Source organism: Lynx canadensis, chromosome B3, assembly GCF_007474595.2.
Source record: "Lynx canadensis isolate LIC74 chromosome B3, mLynCan4.pri.v2, whole genome shotgun sequence".
Lineage (NCBI taxonomy): Eukaryota > Metazoa > Chordata > Mammalia > Carnivora > Felidae > Lynx > Lynx canadensis.
This window is the reverse complement of record NC_044308.2, coordinates 31,594,619-31,613,822: the sequence shown is the minus strand read 5'-3', so window position 1 is coordinate 31,613,822 and position 19,204 is coordinate 31,594,619. Positions and strand designations below refer to the sequence as shown.

At 53.3% G+C, this 19,204-nt stretch overlaps 1 protein-coding gene across 1 annotated transcript; it reads right to left on the bottom strand.

The window, feature by feature from the left end:
• Positions 1–1,399: 1,399 nt before the first annotated feature.
• On the bottom strand, positions 1,400–15,711 carry LOC115515680 (cholesterol side-chain cleavage enzyme, mitochondrial). Its single transcript, XM_030317715.1, has 9 exons — positions 15,443–15,711; positions 11,590–11,745; positions 8,708–8,907; positions 7,649–7,852; positions 6,825–6,982; positions 3,489–3,655; positions 2,925–3,003; positions 2,218–2,415; positions 1,400–1,738 (listed from the first exon to the last, which is right to left on the bottom strand). The coding sequence occupies exons 1-9, from the start codon at positions 15,709–15,711 to the stop codon at positions 1,607–1,609; spliced, it is 1,563 nt and encodes a 520-aa protein (XP_030173575.1). The 3' UTR covers positions 1,400–1,606.
• Positions 15,712–19,204: the final 3,493 nt, after the last annotated feature.

Genomic DNA, 19,204 nt, shown 5'->3' with positions numbered 1-19,204 from the left:
GTGGACCCAGGAGGGTGGGGGAGAAGAGGCCTTCCAAAGCAGGAGCCAGGGAGACAAGCCCCTTCCAGAACTCCAGAAGAAATGAGGCCACCTGAGGCCAGCTCTGTTGGAAGATGTGAGGGAGGCCGGGACTTTCCACTTGCCCCTAAACATCTCATATCTGAAATCCCTTCTTTCAAGTTCGATTGATCAGTTTCTTGGGAAGGGAAAGACTTAAAGCCTGACCGTGGCAATCAGTTACATGTTAGTGTGAAATAGTCCATTAACCAGGGCCAGGCTGAGTGGGCAATGTTGTGTCCATATATAGCCAGGGACAGGAAAGCAGATGGGGCTAGGGGAAGGAACCCTCTGCTGAGAGTCGGAAGGCCCGGATTCTAGTTATAAACATGCTGTGCGACCTTGAGTGACTCAAGAAACCTCTCTGGGCTTCCATTTCCCCATCTGTCCCATGCAGAGCTTGACTTCTTCGATGGCAGTGCCCTTTCCAGCCCTACCGTTTCTGAGTCAAAGACAACTGGGGCCCAGAGAAGTGAAAGGAAGCAAGAAAGAGAGAGAAAGCCAACAAGAAAGATGATTCTATGGTAGGGAAAAGTAGAAAGGCTCCAAAAGTGGACTCAGAACCTTCAGATGCTGGCAGAAGAGACCAGGGCAGCAGGGCCGCTGTCCTGGGTGGGACTAGCTCCCCTGTCTGCCTGCAGAACTTAGACTTGGCTAGCAGAGGGCCAGGAGGGACCAGGCACCTGGTCGGGAGTTATAGAACTCAGAGAGGGTAAGGGGGCCAAAACTGGGACCAGTGTCAGGCAGTCCAAATAACGCACCAAAGGCCCAGCCACAGTCTTCCTGCCTACTGCCCAGAGAAAGACCGGGTGGGGTAAAGCAAACATACTGGCCTCTTATTCCCTAGATTGGCCACCTCACACCAGACCCTCACTCAGGCTTCAGCCGCGGACATGCCCCAGAACTCTAGCTGACCTTGGCAGGAAGTCCTCATGACCCCATAGGGAACTCCCACCCTGAGTTCAGCCAGTCAGAGGTCTACAGGAACCTCATTCCTGATAGGTGGGCCTGCCCGGAAGTCTGTTCTCAGACCACCCTGTTCCCTCAACAGAAGCCGGGTCCTTTGTCCCTCTGCCCGCCGCTCCGGGAGCTCCCCGCACAGTGGCAATAGTCCGCCACCCGCTCTGCCTTGCCCCCAGCCCCAGGCAGCAAGGGGGTTAATCCTACTGGCTCCTGAGCAGGTGGGTCCCAATAGAATTGGCTTCAAGGGAAGCTGCCCTGGGTGCCCCATTCGTGCCCAGATCCCGTTGCTGACCCAGGTCAGGGAGCATCGTCACAGGAGCGATAGATCACTCGGGGGTCGGGCGGAAATGAGAACACTTCACACGGTTCGGCCATTTATTGCCTTCACGGGTCAGGAAAAGAAGGGGAAGAGGTGGCGTGAAAGAGGGGTGCCCTGGCCAACTTTCTCCTCCCAGAGCTGGCCCAAAAGGAGCAGGGGAGGGGGGCTGGGGACTGAAGAGCAGAACCGCCATGGGCCCCACCCCGACCTTCCTCCAGCACCCCTGCTGGCCTGAGAGGTGGGAGAGGCAGCGTCCACCCTCTCTAATCACACCTGGGGTGGGTCCTGGCTGTAGGGCCTGAAGGTGAGGAGGATGGGCTTGTCGGGCATCAGGATGAGGTTGAATGTGGTGCCCACATCACTGAGATGTTGCATTTCAACTCTGAAGTTCTCCAGAATCTGAGAAAGAGGGGTGGTGGGCTTAGAGGAGAGGTGGGGAGGGGCTGTCTCCCCGGGGCCAGGCTCATTCACCTGTAGATGTCACCTGTCGTGAGTGACTGGAGGAACTCACCGCCAGCTCCTGTTTGGCCCTGCACAGTGCCTGAAAATGCATGACTAGTGCCTCGTCCCCTCGATCAGCCTTATAGCTTCAACGAAACCTTGTCCCCCCCACCCCCTTACCCGTCCCATCCCGCTTGGGGGGTAACAGATGGCCAGGGGACACCGATGGGCCATAAGAAGATTAGCCCGAAAAAAAAAAAAAAAAAAAAAGAAGATTAGCCCGAAACTGTCAGGGAGGAGGAAGGCAAATAATGGGAGACAGATGTCCCCAGCCCCGTACTCCCTGGGCTCCGGGCAGAGATGAGAGTAGGAGGGTCACTGCCTTCATTAGGGCCATGGCCAGCCCAGGGTGGCCAGGTGCCCCCGGCCGGACTCACATGGATGAGGAAGAGGGTCATCTCGAGCTCAGCGATCCGCCGGCCCACACACTGCCGCACACCCCAGCCAAAGCCCAGGTTCCGGAAGTGGATGAGTTCCTTGTCTTTACTCAGCCATCGGGTTGGGTCAAACTTGCCCGGATTGAGGAAGAAGGTGGGGTCTTGGCCCAAGGCATAGGTGGACACCTGCACCAACGTCTGGGGACAAGGTGGGCAGAGGCCTGAGAGGCTTCATCTACTCCCAGCCGGGAGCATTAACTCAGCTTCCCCACCCCCGCTCCCCAGCCAGGCTGCCCAGTGTTCCAGCACGGGACCCCACCCACCGTGTGACGTTGAAAAAGTTCCCACCCCTCCCTGAGCCTCACCCATCAGATGGGCAGGACTGAAGACTCAAGGCCAGGGATGGCTCAAGGGATTGTCCAGCCCTTTCCTCAACCCCAGAGGGCTCCCGAGACCCAGTGGGGCCTCCCTCCTAACCCTGGGCTCCAGCAACATTCCAGGGACCATCACGCACTATGCCCAGTACTCCTGCCCTTCATTCCTACTTGGACTGCTGCACCAGCCAGCTCCAGGGAGAAAGAGGGGACAGAAACCCTCATCGCCACCCATCTGTGTGCAACTGCAGTCTGTCCCCAGCCTCCTCTGTCTGACTGGCAGAGCCGGCAGCCCCGCCCCCCCTCCCCCCCCCCCGCCCCCGCTGCACCCACCTTGGCAGGAATCATGTAATTTCGAAGAACCAAGTCATTTTCAAGGTATCTCTGCAGGGTCACGGAGATGGGGTGGAGTCTGCCGGAGGAAGGCATTCAGAAGCTGATGCCCCAGGGCACCCGGGTGGCTCAGTCAGTTAAGCGTCCAACTCTTGATTTCGGCTCAGGTCACGATCTCACGGTTCATGACTTCGAACCCCACGTCGGGGCTCCACGTTGTCAGCTGTCAGCGCGGAGCCTGCTTGGGATCTCCCTCCCCCTCTCTGCCCCTCCCCCGCTTGTGCTCATTCTCTCTCTCTCTCTCTCTCTCAAAATAAATAAATAAACTTTAAAACAACAGAAAAGGAAGCCGATGCCCTGAGGCCTGGACAGAGCCTGTACACCCAGCAAGGCATCTCAGCCCCAGTGCCCCGGGGGCATCTGGGGACGGACCGTACTCTTCTCTCCTCCCTCGCCATTCCCAGCTGTCTCCCCGGACTTCTCACTTCCTACCAACGCCCTCCCTTCAGCCCTGCCCAGGGATGTGGGGGATGAGGTGGGTGGGCCTGGGAGGGTTGGGCTTGCCTCAGTGTCTCCTTGATGCTGGCTTTGAGGAGCGGGACGTGCTGCAACATCATGCTGAGGTCTCCCTGGGCCTGGCGCCGGGCAGCCCGGACCTCCTCCCGCAGCATCTTCTGCACCTTCAGGCTGCGTGCCATCTCGTACAAGTGCCACTGCAGTGTCACGGACGTCTGGCAGGGAGTGTGCGGTGTGGAAGACAAGGAGGACCCGTCACTCCTGAGGCATCTAAACCCATGCTAAATTCTCACTTCCAAGGATCTTTGCCCACTCTCATCCCTGCATCCAGAGGCCACCGTCCACGAAAGCAAAACACAGTTTGACAGGCAAACGTCCAAAGAGCCTGCCTCACCCCCCAGGCAGGAATGTTTGGGGCAGCATTTGTCCCTGCCCTCGTCCCCGATGTCACCAGCGCCTACCTGTTTCCCCAGCCAGCAGAGTCACCCATACAGCTGGTGCCTTCTTCCAGAGGACTCCAGAGGCCTTTGGAAGCCAAATCCTACTACTGTAAGGGCTGTACTCCCCAATGACTGCCATCCCACCCCTCTCCCGTTAGACCTTCCCCAAACATTAGTCCTTGCCTGTGGGAACAGAAAAGAAAGTGAGGCCCAAAGATACTGAAACCAGAGCCACCAGACCCGTTTTCCATCCGTGTTTCAATGAGCAATGCGGTCTATTCTGGGATGGACCAGCCCATCTCAGTATTAGCCGGAGTCAGTGACCAGTAGCCCTTCACTGAAGCGTGAGTGACACTCGTCAAGCCCCACAGTCCAAGATTCTTCACGGGGAGGGGGGACCCCAGGCTGAAGCAGCCCTCCCTCCTGGGGCCAGGACATGCTGCTATCTGACCAAGGGTCATATTTTGGTCTCCTCCTTCCTCCCAGCAGGGGCACTCCGGAAAAAATGTCATGAGGCCACTTCCCAGCTCCAAATCCTTACCTGGCCCCAGAAGCTTTTGCCTGACCCGTGAGGCTCCCCCCAACACTTGCCTACCGCTCCCAGGCCCCCTGCCCCCTAATGTTCTAGCTACACACAGCTCCCGAAGCCCAGAAATCTTCCTCATGCTGTTTGCTCATTCTAGAATTACCGCCCCCACCCCCGCCGCCCCCCACCAAACCTAGGAGGCAACGATGTACTCCTTTAAGGCTCAGATCAAATGTGTGTAATGGTCTTATCACCTCCAAGGCCTGACACAAACTAGGTACTTGGGAGATAGTGAATACGATAGTCAACTAAGTTACCAACTGTGTGACCTTAAATTGCTTAACCTCTCTGTGCGCCAGTTTCCTCATCTAAAACAGAGGGATAATAGTAACATACCTCATAGTGTTGTTTGTGAATACTAAATGAGTTAATACATGTGAAAAGCTTAGGAGCCTGCCTGCCATCTAGGACAGGCTTAATTTTTAAATTTTTTTTAATACTTATTTTATTTTATTTTTTTATTTTTTATTTTAAATTTTTTCAACGTTTATTTATTTTTGGGACAGAGAGAGACAGAGCATGAACGGGGGAGGGGCAGAGAGAGAGGGAGACACAGAATCGGAAACAGGCTCCAGGCTCTGAGCCATCAGCCCAGAGCCCGACGTGGGGCTCGAACTCACGGACCGCGAGATCGTGACCTGGCTGAAGTCGGACGCTTAACCGACTGCGCCACCCAGGCACCCCAATACTTATTTTATTTTTGAGAGAGAGAAAGAGACAGAGCATGAGCTGGGGAGGGGAGGGGCAGAGAGAGGGGGAGAGGGAATCCGAAGCAGGCTCCGGGCTCTGAGCTGCCAGCACGGAGTCCTACGTGGGGCTCGAACTCACTGACTGAGATCATGACCTGAGCTGAAGTGGGACGCTCAACCGACTGCGCCACCCAGGCGCCCCTAGGACAGGCTTAAAAAATGTTACCCAAAAATAGGTGAGCGGTTTTGTCTTCTACATAACTGATGATGAACTAGGTTTAAAATATGCTCAAAGGCTCGGCTGCATCCTGTCCCAGAGACCAACAATCCGCTGTTAGAGCCCAACAGAAATCCGATACCAGGAAAGAAAGTTACTAACCCGAGGGCTTTGGCACGTGTCTCCCTAGTCCTGAAATTTCTGCTTCTCCCTCCTCTCAGCAGCAGCCTTCAAGACACAAGCTGAATGTCGGCTCCTCTATGGGGCGCTGTCCCTGTCCTACAAGGCCACCGTTTTCTCTCCCTCCTCTGGGCACCGTCAGTAACTCGGCACATGCCTGGTCGGCCGACCCTACAACACGGCGTGGTGGTCATCGGCGCCCATGCAGCCTCCTCGTCGTGGGCTGCCCCGCGTCCCCGCCAAGTTCACAGGCTGAAGTCCTGACCCCCCAGTACCTCACCGTGGGACACTGAGGGCCGTGGGGCCTTTCAAGAGCGAATTAGGGTGAAATGAGGTCACGTGGGTGGGGCGTAATCTAACAGGACTGCTGTGCTTCTAAGAAGAGGAGGTTAGGACACAGACACACGTGCGCATGCGTGCACAGACCCTGTGAAGACACAGGGAGAGGACAGCTATCTACAAGCCAAGTAGAGGCCGCAGAAGAAACCAACCCAGCCACCTGGCTCTTGGACTTCTAGCTCCAACTGTGAGAAGATAAATTTCTGTGTTTTAGGCCACCCGGTCTGTGGTACTTTGTTCTAACAGCCCCGGCACGCTGATATGCCCTTCCTTCCCGGGCCCTTTGGGACATTTGGGGTCTCTAGCATTCATCTTTACGGTCTCGATGCCTGAATCACAACTAACACTCCATAAACACTAAATAATGAGCCCTCACTATCACAGCGGCCTGGGAAGGTTCAAGATAGTGGTAAAAGGGACCGCACACAGGCCAGAGACATGTTGACAGTCAAGAAGTTTCTGGGGTATTGAACCGCCTGTGGAGAGGGCCTGAGGGAGAGACCACAGAGCATGCCTCCAGACACAGGGGGCACCATGGGGGACTGACATCTGGAAGGGGGAGGATGTTCTACTGGCTCCCAGATCTTCTGCGGTCCTGCCTGCCTTCCTGAATCGAGCAAGCTGTGTCCTCCACCTTTGATTGGAGCACCCCTCCCTCCCTCAAGGGCTCCAGGCGCAACCTGGGCCCGCCACCTATGCCCAGGTGCTCCGTTCTCACAGGCCAAGAAAACCTGGCAGATCAGCCTCAAGTTATGCACCATGGGTGACCATGTGACCTGGCCCTTCCTCATCCTAGAGGATTAGGATTTAAGAAATGCAACCGGAGAAAGGGAGGCCCACCCCACATGGGTAGGGTTTCAGGCAACGAGGTGGACTGGTGGGGAAGGGGCACGGGACACAGGAAGGGACAGGATGTGCCTTCGGCCACCTTACCGTGTCCACACCCCCTGCCAACATCTCTGTTATGTTGGCCTTGACATCCTCAAAGAGCAGCTTGTGACTTCTTAGGAGGCGTTGGAGGATGCAGGGGTAATTGTTGAAATCTCTCTTGTGCCTCAGGTCCCAGTAGAAGTTCTGGGTGTATACCTCCGCTGTGCAGGAGGAGAAAGGAAGAGTGAGCTCTCTGCAGGTGGGAGGGCAGGGGAGGGCAGGCACCAAGGGCCTGCGGGTTCAAGAGCCCAGCTTGCTCGGCTGCCACTTTACTGAGCACACACTCTCTGCTAAGCCCTTCATATCCATTTAATTCTTGACCACAGCTCCAGAGAGGGAGGTGAGATCATCCCCATTTTACAGATTAGGAAACAGAAGCCCTAAAGAGGAGTGGCTTGCCCAAGGTCACGAGAGTGTTGGGGGTGGGGGGGGCAGAGCTGGGATATGGTTCTAGGTCTGAGGTCAACACCACACCCCCATCTGCCTTCTCCACCCTACCTTACCAGTCTCGCTCACCAAAGTCCTAATCTGTCACCAAGCACAGCTGTGTCTGGAGCACCAGTCCTTAACCCTCGGGAGATCCTGGGCTCTTGGGAAGAATATGATGAATGTCTTTGATCCTCTTTCTAACCATCTCCAACAGCCAGCCTTTAGGCCACCATGGACAGGAGTTCCGGGGCCTTCCTGCCTCCTCTCCCTGCCCACCAGAGAGCAGAGATTTCTTACCTTTCCCCGCCCCCCCCCCACCCCATCCCAGGCCTGGGTTTCCCACCCTCTGGGGTAGACAGGGCTCTCCTGGCCCCCAGACTTGGCTAACCAGCCTTCACCTTTATTGAAAATCACATCCCACGCAGCCACATGGTCCCTCCAGGTCTTGGTCTTGAATAGACGGAACAGGTCTGGGGGGAAGTTGAGCATGGGGACACTGGTGTGGAACATCTGGTAGACAGCGTTGATGAACCGCTGGGCGTCAGGGTCCACCACCTCCTCCAGCATCCCCAGGCGCTCCCCGAACATGACGTTGGTGATGGCTGCAGGGGGAGGCAGAAAAGCCCCTTTCGACCTGGCCATCTGAGGGCCTCAGCCCCCAGGAACCCCACCCCCGCCAACCCAGAGGATCTCCTGCACCCAACCTCAGGCTCCTTCAGTAAAGAAACTGAGGCCTGACTCCCAAACAGTGGAAATGGCAGGACTGAGGGAAAGCTACCCTCTGGGAGCCACTCAGGTCCTTCAGAGGGGCGAGTAGAAGACCCTGCAAAGGGTGGCAGGAAGCAGTCTCCAGCAGGGAAAGTGCCCAGGCGGGACTGAAACTGCGCCTCCCACCCTCCAACAGCACCCCAAGCAGCCTCTGGGCTTTCCTCCTGGGAAGGGAGATCAATTTCTCATCTGGAAGTGACCAAATTGGCTATCTCCCAAAACAGGCCATATAGGAAAGTGGATTGGCCATCCAAGACCCACTCTGGCTGGACCTAAAAACTCCCAAGCGCCCCAAGTGTTTCCTGCCTACTTGGTCAGGAATTTGAATGTTGACTTCATACCAAACTCTGGACACCCCGAATCTCCTGCAGTGATCACATGATGGCCATCAAGCCACAGGCCTTTGCATGCACCATTCCCTCTTCCCATACTGCCTGACTCCTTACCCCATCTATAAAACCCCTACATATCCTCAGCTACCCCATTTAGATTAACCCCCTTCCCCTGTCCCTTCCCCTCCCAGACCTCGAAGGTCAGTGTCCCAGGAGAGAGAGAGGTAGAGGATGAGTCCAGCAGTTCATCCCAGAAGCCAATCCCAATGCTTCTTCAGGATCTGTGCTGGGTCTCAAGGTAGGAGGCTGGGTTCTCCCACCCACAGGACCACTGCCAGGCAGAAACAGTCTCCTTACACTCAAAGGCAAAGCGAAACAGGTCATCACTGATGTCCCCTGAGAACTTTCCGGAGCCCTGCAGCTTGATGCGCCTGTGCAGGACTTTCACAAAGTCCTGAGACACTGGGTCCAGCAGGGGAATGAAGTTCTTTATGGCCTCTGGAGACATCACCTCCTGGTTCAGGGCCAGTCGGTCTTTCTTCCAAGCTCCTGACTTCCTGAGAAAACACAGGCCCTCAGGCCCTGATGGTCACAAACCCCAGGCCTGGCAGACACAGAGGGGGCTGACTCAACTTTCCCAGGAGGCCGAGCCACAGCTCAGAGCCCAGCACTCACTTCCACCCCCATCACTCTGGGCCTCCCATCTCCCAGCTTCTGCCTGGCATGGAGGCAGGAAGAAAGAGGGTAGGGAGAACAAAACCCCGACCTCCCCCCACTGCCTCTACCCCGCTGCTGCTGTGGCCAAGAACTCCTATTCTTAGAACCTCAAAGTAACTTTCAAATCCTCTAGTGTTTGCCTCAGCGGCACACATGCCCTTCCTCTTGGCTGATGTTCACCTCCTGCCATTCAAGTGCCCCTCGACTTCACCTTTTCTGGCCCCTGCACAGATACAACTGGCCAATCTCTCCTCCTCTGCACCCCTGGTTATGTCCCACCAGCACCATTGGTGGGGGAGCTCAGGTGCCCTGAACTGGGTTAATGATAGACCTCAGCTTACGGCCCATACTTGGAAAGAGATCCACACAAAGCCCTCTTTGCAGTTTGAGGGCTTCGCTTGTTTATAAGGATATTATTACAAACTCACCAGGCAACACGAAAACTAGGAACTTGACAGTAACTTACATAGGCCGACCTGGTCCTCCCACTTCCTGCCTCCCTGGCCAAGGGGACCACCCTGACTCCTCTGCTTGTTTTTGTATATAGTTTGATCTATAATTATTCTAAAAATGTATACCTGATGAATGGATAAAGATGTGGTACATATTTACAATGGAGTATTACTCAGCAATCAAAAAGAATGAAATCTTGCCATTTGCAACTATGCGGATGGAACTAGCAGGTATTAGGTTAAGCGAAATTAGTCAGAGAAAAGACAGATATCATATGACCTCACTCATACGAGGAATCTAAGGTACAAAATAGATGAACATAAGGGAAGGGAAGCAAAAATAATATAAAAACAAGGAGGGAGACAAAACATAAGAGGCTCTTAAATATAGAGAACAAACTAAGGGCTGCTAAGGGGTTGTGGGGAGGGGGATGGGCTAAAATGGGTAAGGGGCATTAAGGAAGACACTTGCTGGGATGAGCACTGGGTGTCATACATAGGGGATGAATCACTAGAATCTACTCCTGAAACCATTATTGCACTATATGCTAACTAACTTGGATGTAAATTAAAAAATAAAAAAATAAATTTAAAAAAGGGGCGGTGCCTGGGTGGCTCAGTCAGTGGAGCATTGGACTTCAGCTCAGGTCACGATCTCACAGTTCATGGGTTCGAGCCCCACATCGGACTCTGTGCTGACGGCTCAGAGCCTGGAGCCTGCTTCGGATTCTGTGTCTCCCTTTCTCTGCCCCTCCCCTGCTCACGCTCTGTCTCTGTCTCTCAAAAATAAATAAATGTTAATAACTATAATAATAAATGTATACTTGTTTTCAGCTTTTGAAAAAAATTTTTTAATATTTATTTTTAAGAGAGAGAGAGAGACAGAGTACAAGCCGGGGAGGAGCAGAGAGAGAGGGAGACACAGCATCTGAAGCGGGTTCCAGGCTCTGAGCTGTCAGCACAAAGCCCGAGGTGGGGCTCGAACTCACGGGCCGCGAGATCTTGACCTGAGCCAAAGTCGGTGCTTAACCGACTAAGCCACCTGAGTGCCCCTGTTTTTAACTTTTTTAAAGAACTGTCATGACTTGCTTTTTTCCCTCAGTTTTACACTTCTAAGTATCATCTGGATGGTTGCGGGTCACTGAGTCCATTCACTTTGACTGGTGTGTGCCACCACTCACTCATTCTCGCTCCTGTCGGGCATTTAGGTGGTTTCCTGGGCTTTGCCTTATGAACAGCCCTGCTCAACCACTCTAGCTCACGTCCCCTGGGGACCCGTGCTTTGGCGTCTATCCCTGAGCGCAGACCTGCTGTCTTGTAGGTGTGTGAACACTCAGCCACAGGAGGCGATGCCCAACCGTTTTCCAAAGTGGCGGCACCAGCTTTCACTCCCGCGAGCAAGCCACGAGAACTCTCATCTCTCTGTATCCTCAGCAACACTTGACATGGTCACATGTCAACGTTTGATGAGCGATTTGGTGGACAACTGTGTCCGTTACACTTACATACACCGACTTGTCCGCGATTCTCACTGCCCCTTTAGACTCACGGTGGCGGGGCCCTGCCCTCCTTGTCACTGTACCCCAGAGCCTGGCACACAGCAGGTGCTCAAAAAGATGGGTCTTGGGGCGCCTGGGTGGCTTGGTCAGTTAAGTGTCTGACTTCGGCTCAGGTCGTGATCTCACGGTCCATGGGTTCGAGCCCCGTGTCGGGCTCTGTGCTGACCGCTCAGAGCCTGGAGCCTGTTTCAGATTCTGTGTCTCCCTCTCTCTCTGACCCTCCCCTGTTCATGCTCTGTCTTTCTGTGTCTCAAAAATAAATAAACGTTAAAAAAAAATTTTTTTTTTTAAAAAGATGGGTCTTAAAGCGTGAACCAATAAATGAGAACTGTTCTAGATCTTTATTTACTCATTACAATCTTCAGCCTGAGCACTTCCCTGAAGGCTGGCAGAGCAGTTCACCATCAGCGGCTTTATGGTGACAGGAAGATGCCAGGGATTTGCCCAGAGGCCCCATGGCACAGCTGCCCATCATCTCCCACCAGCTCCCCGGAGATGGCCCAGGACTCACTTCAACAGGACGCCGAGGGGTCTCTGGAAATGCTGGTGATAGGCCACCCACGGTGGGATGGAAAATCGTTCTGGAGTGGGACCCTCGAACTTAAAGAGAAGGGCCACATCTTCAGGGTCGATGATATAAACCGACTCCATGCTGCCCAGCTTCTCCCTGGGGGAACAGAGGAGACAAGCTAGGGTGGGTTCCCGGAGAGCCATGCAGACTCGGGGCAATCAGGATGGGGCCCAGCTCACATATAACCGCCTCGTGGCCAAGACTGCAGAGCAAACAGTCCTGGGAGTGGACCCCGATCCCACAGCACTCCTTGCTGTGTGACCCGAGGCAAGGCACTCACCCCTTCTGAGTCCATTTCCTTCTTTATAAAATGGAGATACAGTACCTGTCTCACAGGGTTGCTGACGGACAAGATGATACAGTCTATGGAAGTGACTCTAGTCAGGCATTGGATAAGTGACAGCTTTATGTTCCTCTTGCCATCACGGTAGCTGCTGCCTGGCCCCAGGACGAGCCTGCCCCCACCCAGGGTCTACTGTGGACCATCAGATCCTCGCTCCCACGCCCTTCTTCCTGGGCATCCAAAGCCTCAGCACCCTCCCCGCCTCGCACCCACCGCAGAGCTCAGAAACAGCGTGGTCCTGTCACTACTGGAGGGACTCGGGGTAGCTTTCTAGGTAGTCCATAGGCCCGGCCAGCCAGTCCCTTCTAGGCTCTAGGATTGCAATTCTGGGAGTAGCCACCCTGCCTCTCCTCAGACTCCAACAAAGCACTTTGTCTCTATTCAAACAAAACCCTGGTAAAATATCAGGCCTCGGGCATAGATACCTGTCACAAAGCACTTTACAGTCTCTATTAAAACACCACCACAGGGGCGCCTGGGTGGCTCAGTCGGTTAAGCGTCCGACTTCGGCTCAGGTCATGATCTCGCGGTCCGTGAGTTCGAGCCCCACGTCGGGCTCTGTGCTGACCGCTCAGAGCCTGGAGCCTGTTTCAGATTCTGTGTCTCCCTCTCTCTCTGACCCTCCCCCATTCATGCTCTGTCTCTCTCTGTCTCAAAAATAAATAAATGTTAAAAAAAAAAATTGAAAAAATAAATAAATAAAACACCACCACAAAAGACTCTTAAAGATAGAGAACTGAGGGTTGATGGGGGGAGGGGCACGGGCTAGATGGGTGATGGGCATTAAGGGGGGCACTTGGGATGAGCACTGGGTGTTCTACGTACGTGATGAACCCCTCAAGTCTACTCCTGAAACCAATATTGCACTGCGTGCTAACATTTAAGTAAAAAATTGAAAAACATAAACCACAACTGTGGGGAAACAGCAGAAAAGTCCACTTCTCACTTGCATCTGCCTTTTGCCTAAGAAACTTAATTCAAGACACCCTATAAGACAACATATAAAAACACACAGGTCCAAGCCAAGTTCTCTCCCCTCCCCCTTCCTCAAAGAGATGGGGGGGAGGGGGGAGGAGGGGAAGAAAGAGGAAGAGGGGAGAGGGAGCGGTCCCTCATTAACCACTGACCCATTGCACCCCAGCCTACCTTCCCAGGTTCCCTTGGGCTTTGTCTGTGGCCTCCCAGAAAATCCCCTCCGTGTTTTTCCAGCTACCAAGCGACCTCACACCACTAGCCCCATCCCCCCCCACCCAGCTCAGCAAAATCCTTGAACTGCCATTGTTATCAATTCCAACTCTGGGAATCTAGCCCGAGGCAGTGATCTGAAGCGTGACAATGATGCCTGATGGATAAGCCTCGTGTCTAATAGCAAAAAACCCCAGAGAGGGCTGGATGTCCACTTTAAAGAACTGGCTACCATCATAAGGCTTATCCACACTACGGACTACCGTGCTGCCTTTTAAAATTATATTAAAGAGAGAAAAGAGGAAAGAAGTCCTCCATATGTCGTTGTGGGACCCCAACAAACAGCATACATAATATATTCACATTCTTAATGTTACATAAATATTATCAAAATTGAGAGGCGCCTGGGTGGCTCAGTAGGTTGAGTGTCCGACTCTTGACTTCCACTTGGGTCATGATCCGAGTTGTGGGATCGAGCCCTGCATCTTTGGGCCCTCTGAATGCAGAACCTGCTTGAGATTCTCTCTACTCTCTCTGCCTCTCTCCCCCTACATCATGCACTGTCTCTCTCTCAAATAAAAAATATACATACTATCAAAATTGAGATTGTGTCTGATTGCAATTTTTCCATTGTGCTTGTCTATATTTTCTGAATTGTTTATTCTCATTTATTCACAAATGTATCATTTCTGGGCTATAAGTTAGAACATAACAGTGACACTGAACTAGAAGTCAGACAATTGGGGTTCCAAAGATAGCCCTGGCTTTGCCCTGACAAGCTGTGTGACCTTGGCAAGACGCAGGAATGACCTTCTCCTTCCTGGCTCAGTTTCTCCATCTGTAAAATGTGAATAGTAACATCAAATACGAGGATGCGTCGAGAGGCTCAGATGATAGTGACTCAGAAAACAGAAGGGGCTTGATAAAATACGAGTTCCTAGGTTCCTACCCGAGGGAGAAGTAGCAGGGAAGGAGGAGGAGCGAAGGGAGCAGGAAGGGAGGATCCATCTTCTCAGTGCTGGGCAATGCGTGGGGGGGGGGGGGGGGGGGATGGGACTCCCTGCTTCCAACCAGCTCTGGGAGAGAAGGAGGTAGGAACCCTGATGGGAGAGGAGGAGGAAGGAACCCTGACCAATGAGCAGCTGCACCCCTCCACAAACACGCCTGCCCTGCCTGCCCTCCCGTCCTGACCCCCCCTTCAAGACAGCCAACATATCCTATCAATGCCCTTTCCCCATCCTGACCCTTTCACTTAAAGGAAAATGCACCGTCCCTCCCTGGGTCCCCTCCTTGCCCCAACCCGCACCTCCACCACCTCCAGTCTCTTAAGTATCTGCTCAGAACAAAGCCCAGGTGTGCCTGGAAGGTGCATAGCTAAATCAGAACGAGTGAGGCCTCCCACCAAGGGCAGCCCGCAGACCCCGTCCCTCGGAATAGGGGAAAGGGGGGGAAGCACATTCAGAGGCTAAAAGACCAAAGGCCCCTTCCTTGAGGCAGAAATCAAGGCAGATGCCTGGAGAAGAGGAGCTGTGGCCCAGCCGAGGGGAAGGGACAAAATCAGCTGCTCCAGAGCTGCGCAGGGCTGAGGGGTGAGGCCGGCACCCCAGCAGGAGACCAGGGCAAGAATCCTTACCTCTCCAGCTTCAGTTTCCTCCCACAGTGGGATGACACACTTACCTTCCAAGCTGTCTTAAGGACGGCTGAGGCAGGGAGGCAGTTAACAGGGCTTCGGCCCTGATTACCTCCCCCCCAGTCGATTTCAAAGCCCGTAGGACCTGAGGCCTCAGGGCTGGGAACTGAACCCATTGTCTGGGAAGCCTTCTCCCTTCTCCTGCCACCAGCCCCAGGCAAGGAACAAACAAGTCAGAAGTAGACCAGAGCCTAGAATGGAGGGCAGGGAACTGAACCCATTGTCTGGGAAGCCTTCTCCCTTCTCCTGCCACCAGCCCCAGGCAAGGAACAAACAAGTCAGAAGTAGACCAGAGCCTGGAATGGAGGGCAGGACTTTTGGGGAAGGGGACCCCCGGCCTAAACCAGCGGTGCGATGTCTGGTATTTCCTGTTTCACAGAACCTTGAGTTGCTGGCTGTTTTTTTGAGCCTATAAGCAGATTTTTTCATCCTAAATTTCTTGACTTTAAGTTCATGTTAATGGCTTTATGTTTGAGACCTCTCTCTTGAACAGTTTTTCCTAATGGAGCCCTGTTATATCTAGGATGGGCAGCCCTCTACCCTATCCCATGAGCCCCACAATCTGCCAGGCTTACCTGTAAATGGGGCCATACTTCTGGAAGTTCTGGAGTTGGTGATAGTGGATTTTCTGTGAGCCCATCTCCCTCCAGAAATTGTACAAGTTTAGCCAGCCGTTGTTTCCCGGGGAGGGGATCTCGCTGAAGGGGCGGGGAATCTGAGTGGAGATCCCAGCCCCCTCCCCAGTGGGCGCCCTGGGATGCCCTGGACCCTCCCGTGCGGTGTTCAGGAGGGGCTGGCAGCCTTTGACCAGGACTGAGCGAAGAGGGAACCCCTTGGCCAGCATGCTGTCCCAGGGTGACTCTGGCCCTGGGCCCCTGCGGCCCAGCTTATAAGCAGCAAGTCAAGGCTAAACGAGCTGACAAAGCAGTCAGCCTCCCTCCTTGGCCTGTTGGCTCCAGCCCACACACAGCCCCTCCCAGACTTGGGGTGACTTGGGAGACTTGGGAGACTCAGTCTGGGATTTCTGCAGCCAGAAAAACTTCCCGAAGCACAGGAAGACCCCTCTGCCTCTGTCCTCACTACAGCTCCAGCAGATCCCTGAAATGGTACAGGTTTGTGCCTTTCCTCTGCTGGGGTGTTGGGGCCTCCGGCTGAGCCCTGCTGTAGGGACCCAGCCGCTGGCAGACATCCCTCAGCATACACGGACAACCTGGGGCCCAGGAGGAGGAGGTCAGAGCCACCCTGCAGCTTTGGGCCAGCCTGCATCTTAGTTGCGGCCCCATTGCTGATTGAGAGAGAGAGAGAGAGAGAGAAAGAGAGGTAATTATAAACTGTTTTTTGTATAGTTCCCTGATTTTTTTTTTTAATTTTTTTTTCAACGTTTATTTATTTTTGGGACAGAGAGAGACAGCATGAACAGGGGAGGGGCAGAGAGAGAGGGAGACACAGAATCGGAAACAGGCTCCAGGCTCTGAGCCATCAGCCCAGAGCCTGACGCGGGGCTCGAACTCCCGGACCGCGAGATCGTGACCTGGCTGAAGTCGGACGCTTAAGCGACTGCGCCACCCAGGCGCCCCAATTCCCTGATTTTTAAAATTCTACTTTTTCTGCTTGGAAAAAAAAAATCTATATTTTCTGAAAATGGCAGGTGTTGTTATCGTTATTTTTTTAATGTTTATTTATTTGGGGGAGAGAGAGAGCGTAAGCAGGGGAGGGGCAGAGAGAGAGAGGGAGAGAGAACCCAAGCAGGCTCTGAGTTGTCAGCACAGAGCGGGCCTCGAACCCACGAACCGTGAGATCATGACCTGAGCTGAAATCAAGAGTGGGTCGCTCAACCAACTGAGCCACCCAGGGGCCCCAGGACTTATCATTTATTTTTAAAGATACTATCTATAAAAAATAAACTAGGAGCGGGGCTCCCGGGGGCTCAGTTGTTTGAGCATCCGACTTCGGCTCAGGTCACGATCTCACAGATCGTAAGTTCAAGCCCAGCGTCAGGCTCTGTGCTGACAGTTCAGAGCCTGGAGCCTGCTTCGGATTCTGTGTCTCCCTCTCTCTCTGCTCCTCCCCTGCTCACACTCTGTCTCTCTCTCAAAAATAAATACATATATAAAAAAAATTTTTTTTTTTAATAAATAAATAAACTAGGGGCGCCTGGGTGGCTCAGTCAGTTAAGCATCCAACTTCGGTACAGGTCATGATCTCACAATTCACGAGTTCAAGGCCTGAGTCAGGCTCTGTGCTGACAGCTCAGGGCCTGGAGCCTGCTTCTGATTCTGTCTCCCTGTCTCTGCCCCTCCCCCACTTGTGCTCTGTCTCTGTCTCTCACGCTCTCTCTCTCAAAAATAAATAAAAACATTTAAAATTTTTTCTAAAATAAAAAAATAAACTAAATTACAGTTGTGTTTGTTCCTTGTAGAACACTGAGGAAAAGGACAAACAAGAAAAATTAAAATCTCCTGAGTCTTTGATGTTGAGTGAAAAAAGCCGGACCCGGAAGAGTCCATGCTGTTGGACTCCACTCGAGTCAAGTGCAAGAATCGGCTAAATGAACGTGTGGTGTTAGAAGTGGTTCTCTTGTGGGGTAGCGACTGGGAGAAGGCATGAGAGAACTTTCTGGGGTGCTAGAAATGTCCTCTGTCCTGATCTGTGTGTTCACATGTGTGAAAATTCACCTGAGCCATGAATTTGTGATATTTGCGTTTTAGGGAATATAAGTTACCGTGATAAAAATGTAAAGGAAAAAAAAAAAGTCGTCTTTTTCTAACAGATTCTTTTGCCTATAAAAAACAACGGGCCTTGGGGCGCCTGGGTGGCGCAGTCGGTTAAGCGTCCGACTTCAGCCGGGTCACGATCTCGCGGTCCGTGAGTTCGAGCCCCGCGTCGGGCTCTGGGCTGATGGCTCAGAGCCAGGAGCCTGCTTCCGATTCTGTGTCTCCCTCTCTCTCTGCCCCTCCCCCGTTCATGCTCTGTCTCTCTCTGTCCCAAAAATAAATAAACGTTGAAAAAAAAAAATTAAAAAAAAAAAAAAAAAAAAAAACAACGGGCCTTTACAAAGAGGACACAGCCTCACTAAGTACGAGTTAAACCTGACTCAAGCTAGGTGCTGCTCCCTGCTCCTAAGGTGGAGGGAGAAGGAAGTCCCTGGGTCAAGGGACAGCGCGTAGCCACTGGGGCACAGCATGGGCCACCCTGACCCCACACCGAGAATGGGGAGGAGTACTGGAAGCCTGGGCCCCCAGAAACTGTGCGGGGCACTGCCACCTGGCAGGGAAGAGGCCGCAGTTCCCTCAGCGGGTCCCAGCAGTGGTGACAGCATCGCCACACCCGAACATCTGTCCGGCTGGCTCTGGTGGCAGCCGGCAGACTCTCACTGTAGTCGGGGCTGCTGAATGTGGTCCTGGCTTTTATCAAAACCTGCTGGGTATCCAGGGTGGGGCTGCCCAGGCACAAATGCTCACAGATTGGGTTTTTTTTTTTTTTTTTTTTTTGGAGATTCTCCAACTAAGGACTCCACACGCAAGGCAGAAACCAGAAACTCACTTTTCCAGCGTCCCTGGAATGCAGGGAACCCTGCCTGGGATGCAGGCAGATAGCTGGGGCTCCCCAGTCAGGCGTCCTCTCATGAAATTTTGGTTGAGCAGGTAGTGACACGAAGAGGGGAGCGCCACGTGAAACCCGCTATGGCACGTGATGGCAGAGACCCTCAGCCAGGGCCAGCTGCAGCACAGGTGAGACCCGTGCAGATCAGGGGGTGGCCACCGAGGCACCTCTGGGATGGGATTCGGGTGACGTTCCTGACACCCGATTCTCCACCCTCCCCGAGAGTCTGTGAACTACGTAGTATCTCTTGATAAACTCTCCCCTAGGAAATATTAGCCGGAGTGAATTCTGTTCTTGATAACTAGCAACTCTGAATGATACAATAATATACAATGATATTGCTAAAAGTCTGTCACAGGTTCAACCAAAGAATCAGAACTAGTAGGCGTGTAAGGGATTGGCTTATGCAATGTGGGGCTGGCTGGGCAAGTCTGAAATCCACAGGTGGCGCCGTTAGAAGCGCAGGCGGGACTCTGCACCAGCGGAAGCTGCAGCCCACGGGTGGAATTTCTTCCCCTTCAGGGGCATCTCAGCTCTGCTCTTAAGGCCCTTCAACTGGTTGAACCAGGCCCACCCAGATTGTCTAGGGTGATCTTCTTTACTTAAAGTCAACCGATTATGGATTTGAATCACATCTACAAACTACCTTCACGGCAGCACCTACATTCGTGCTTGAATAACTGAGGACGGCAGCCTCACTAGGCTATAACATCTGCAACTGACCATCATGTTAC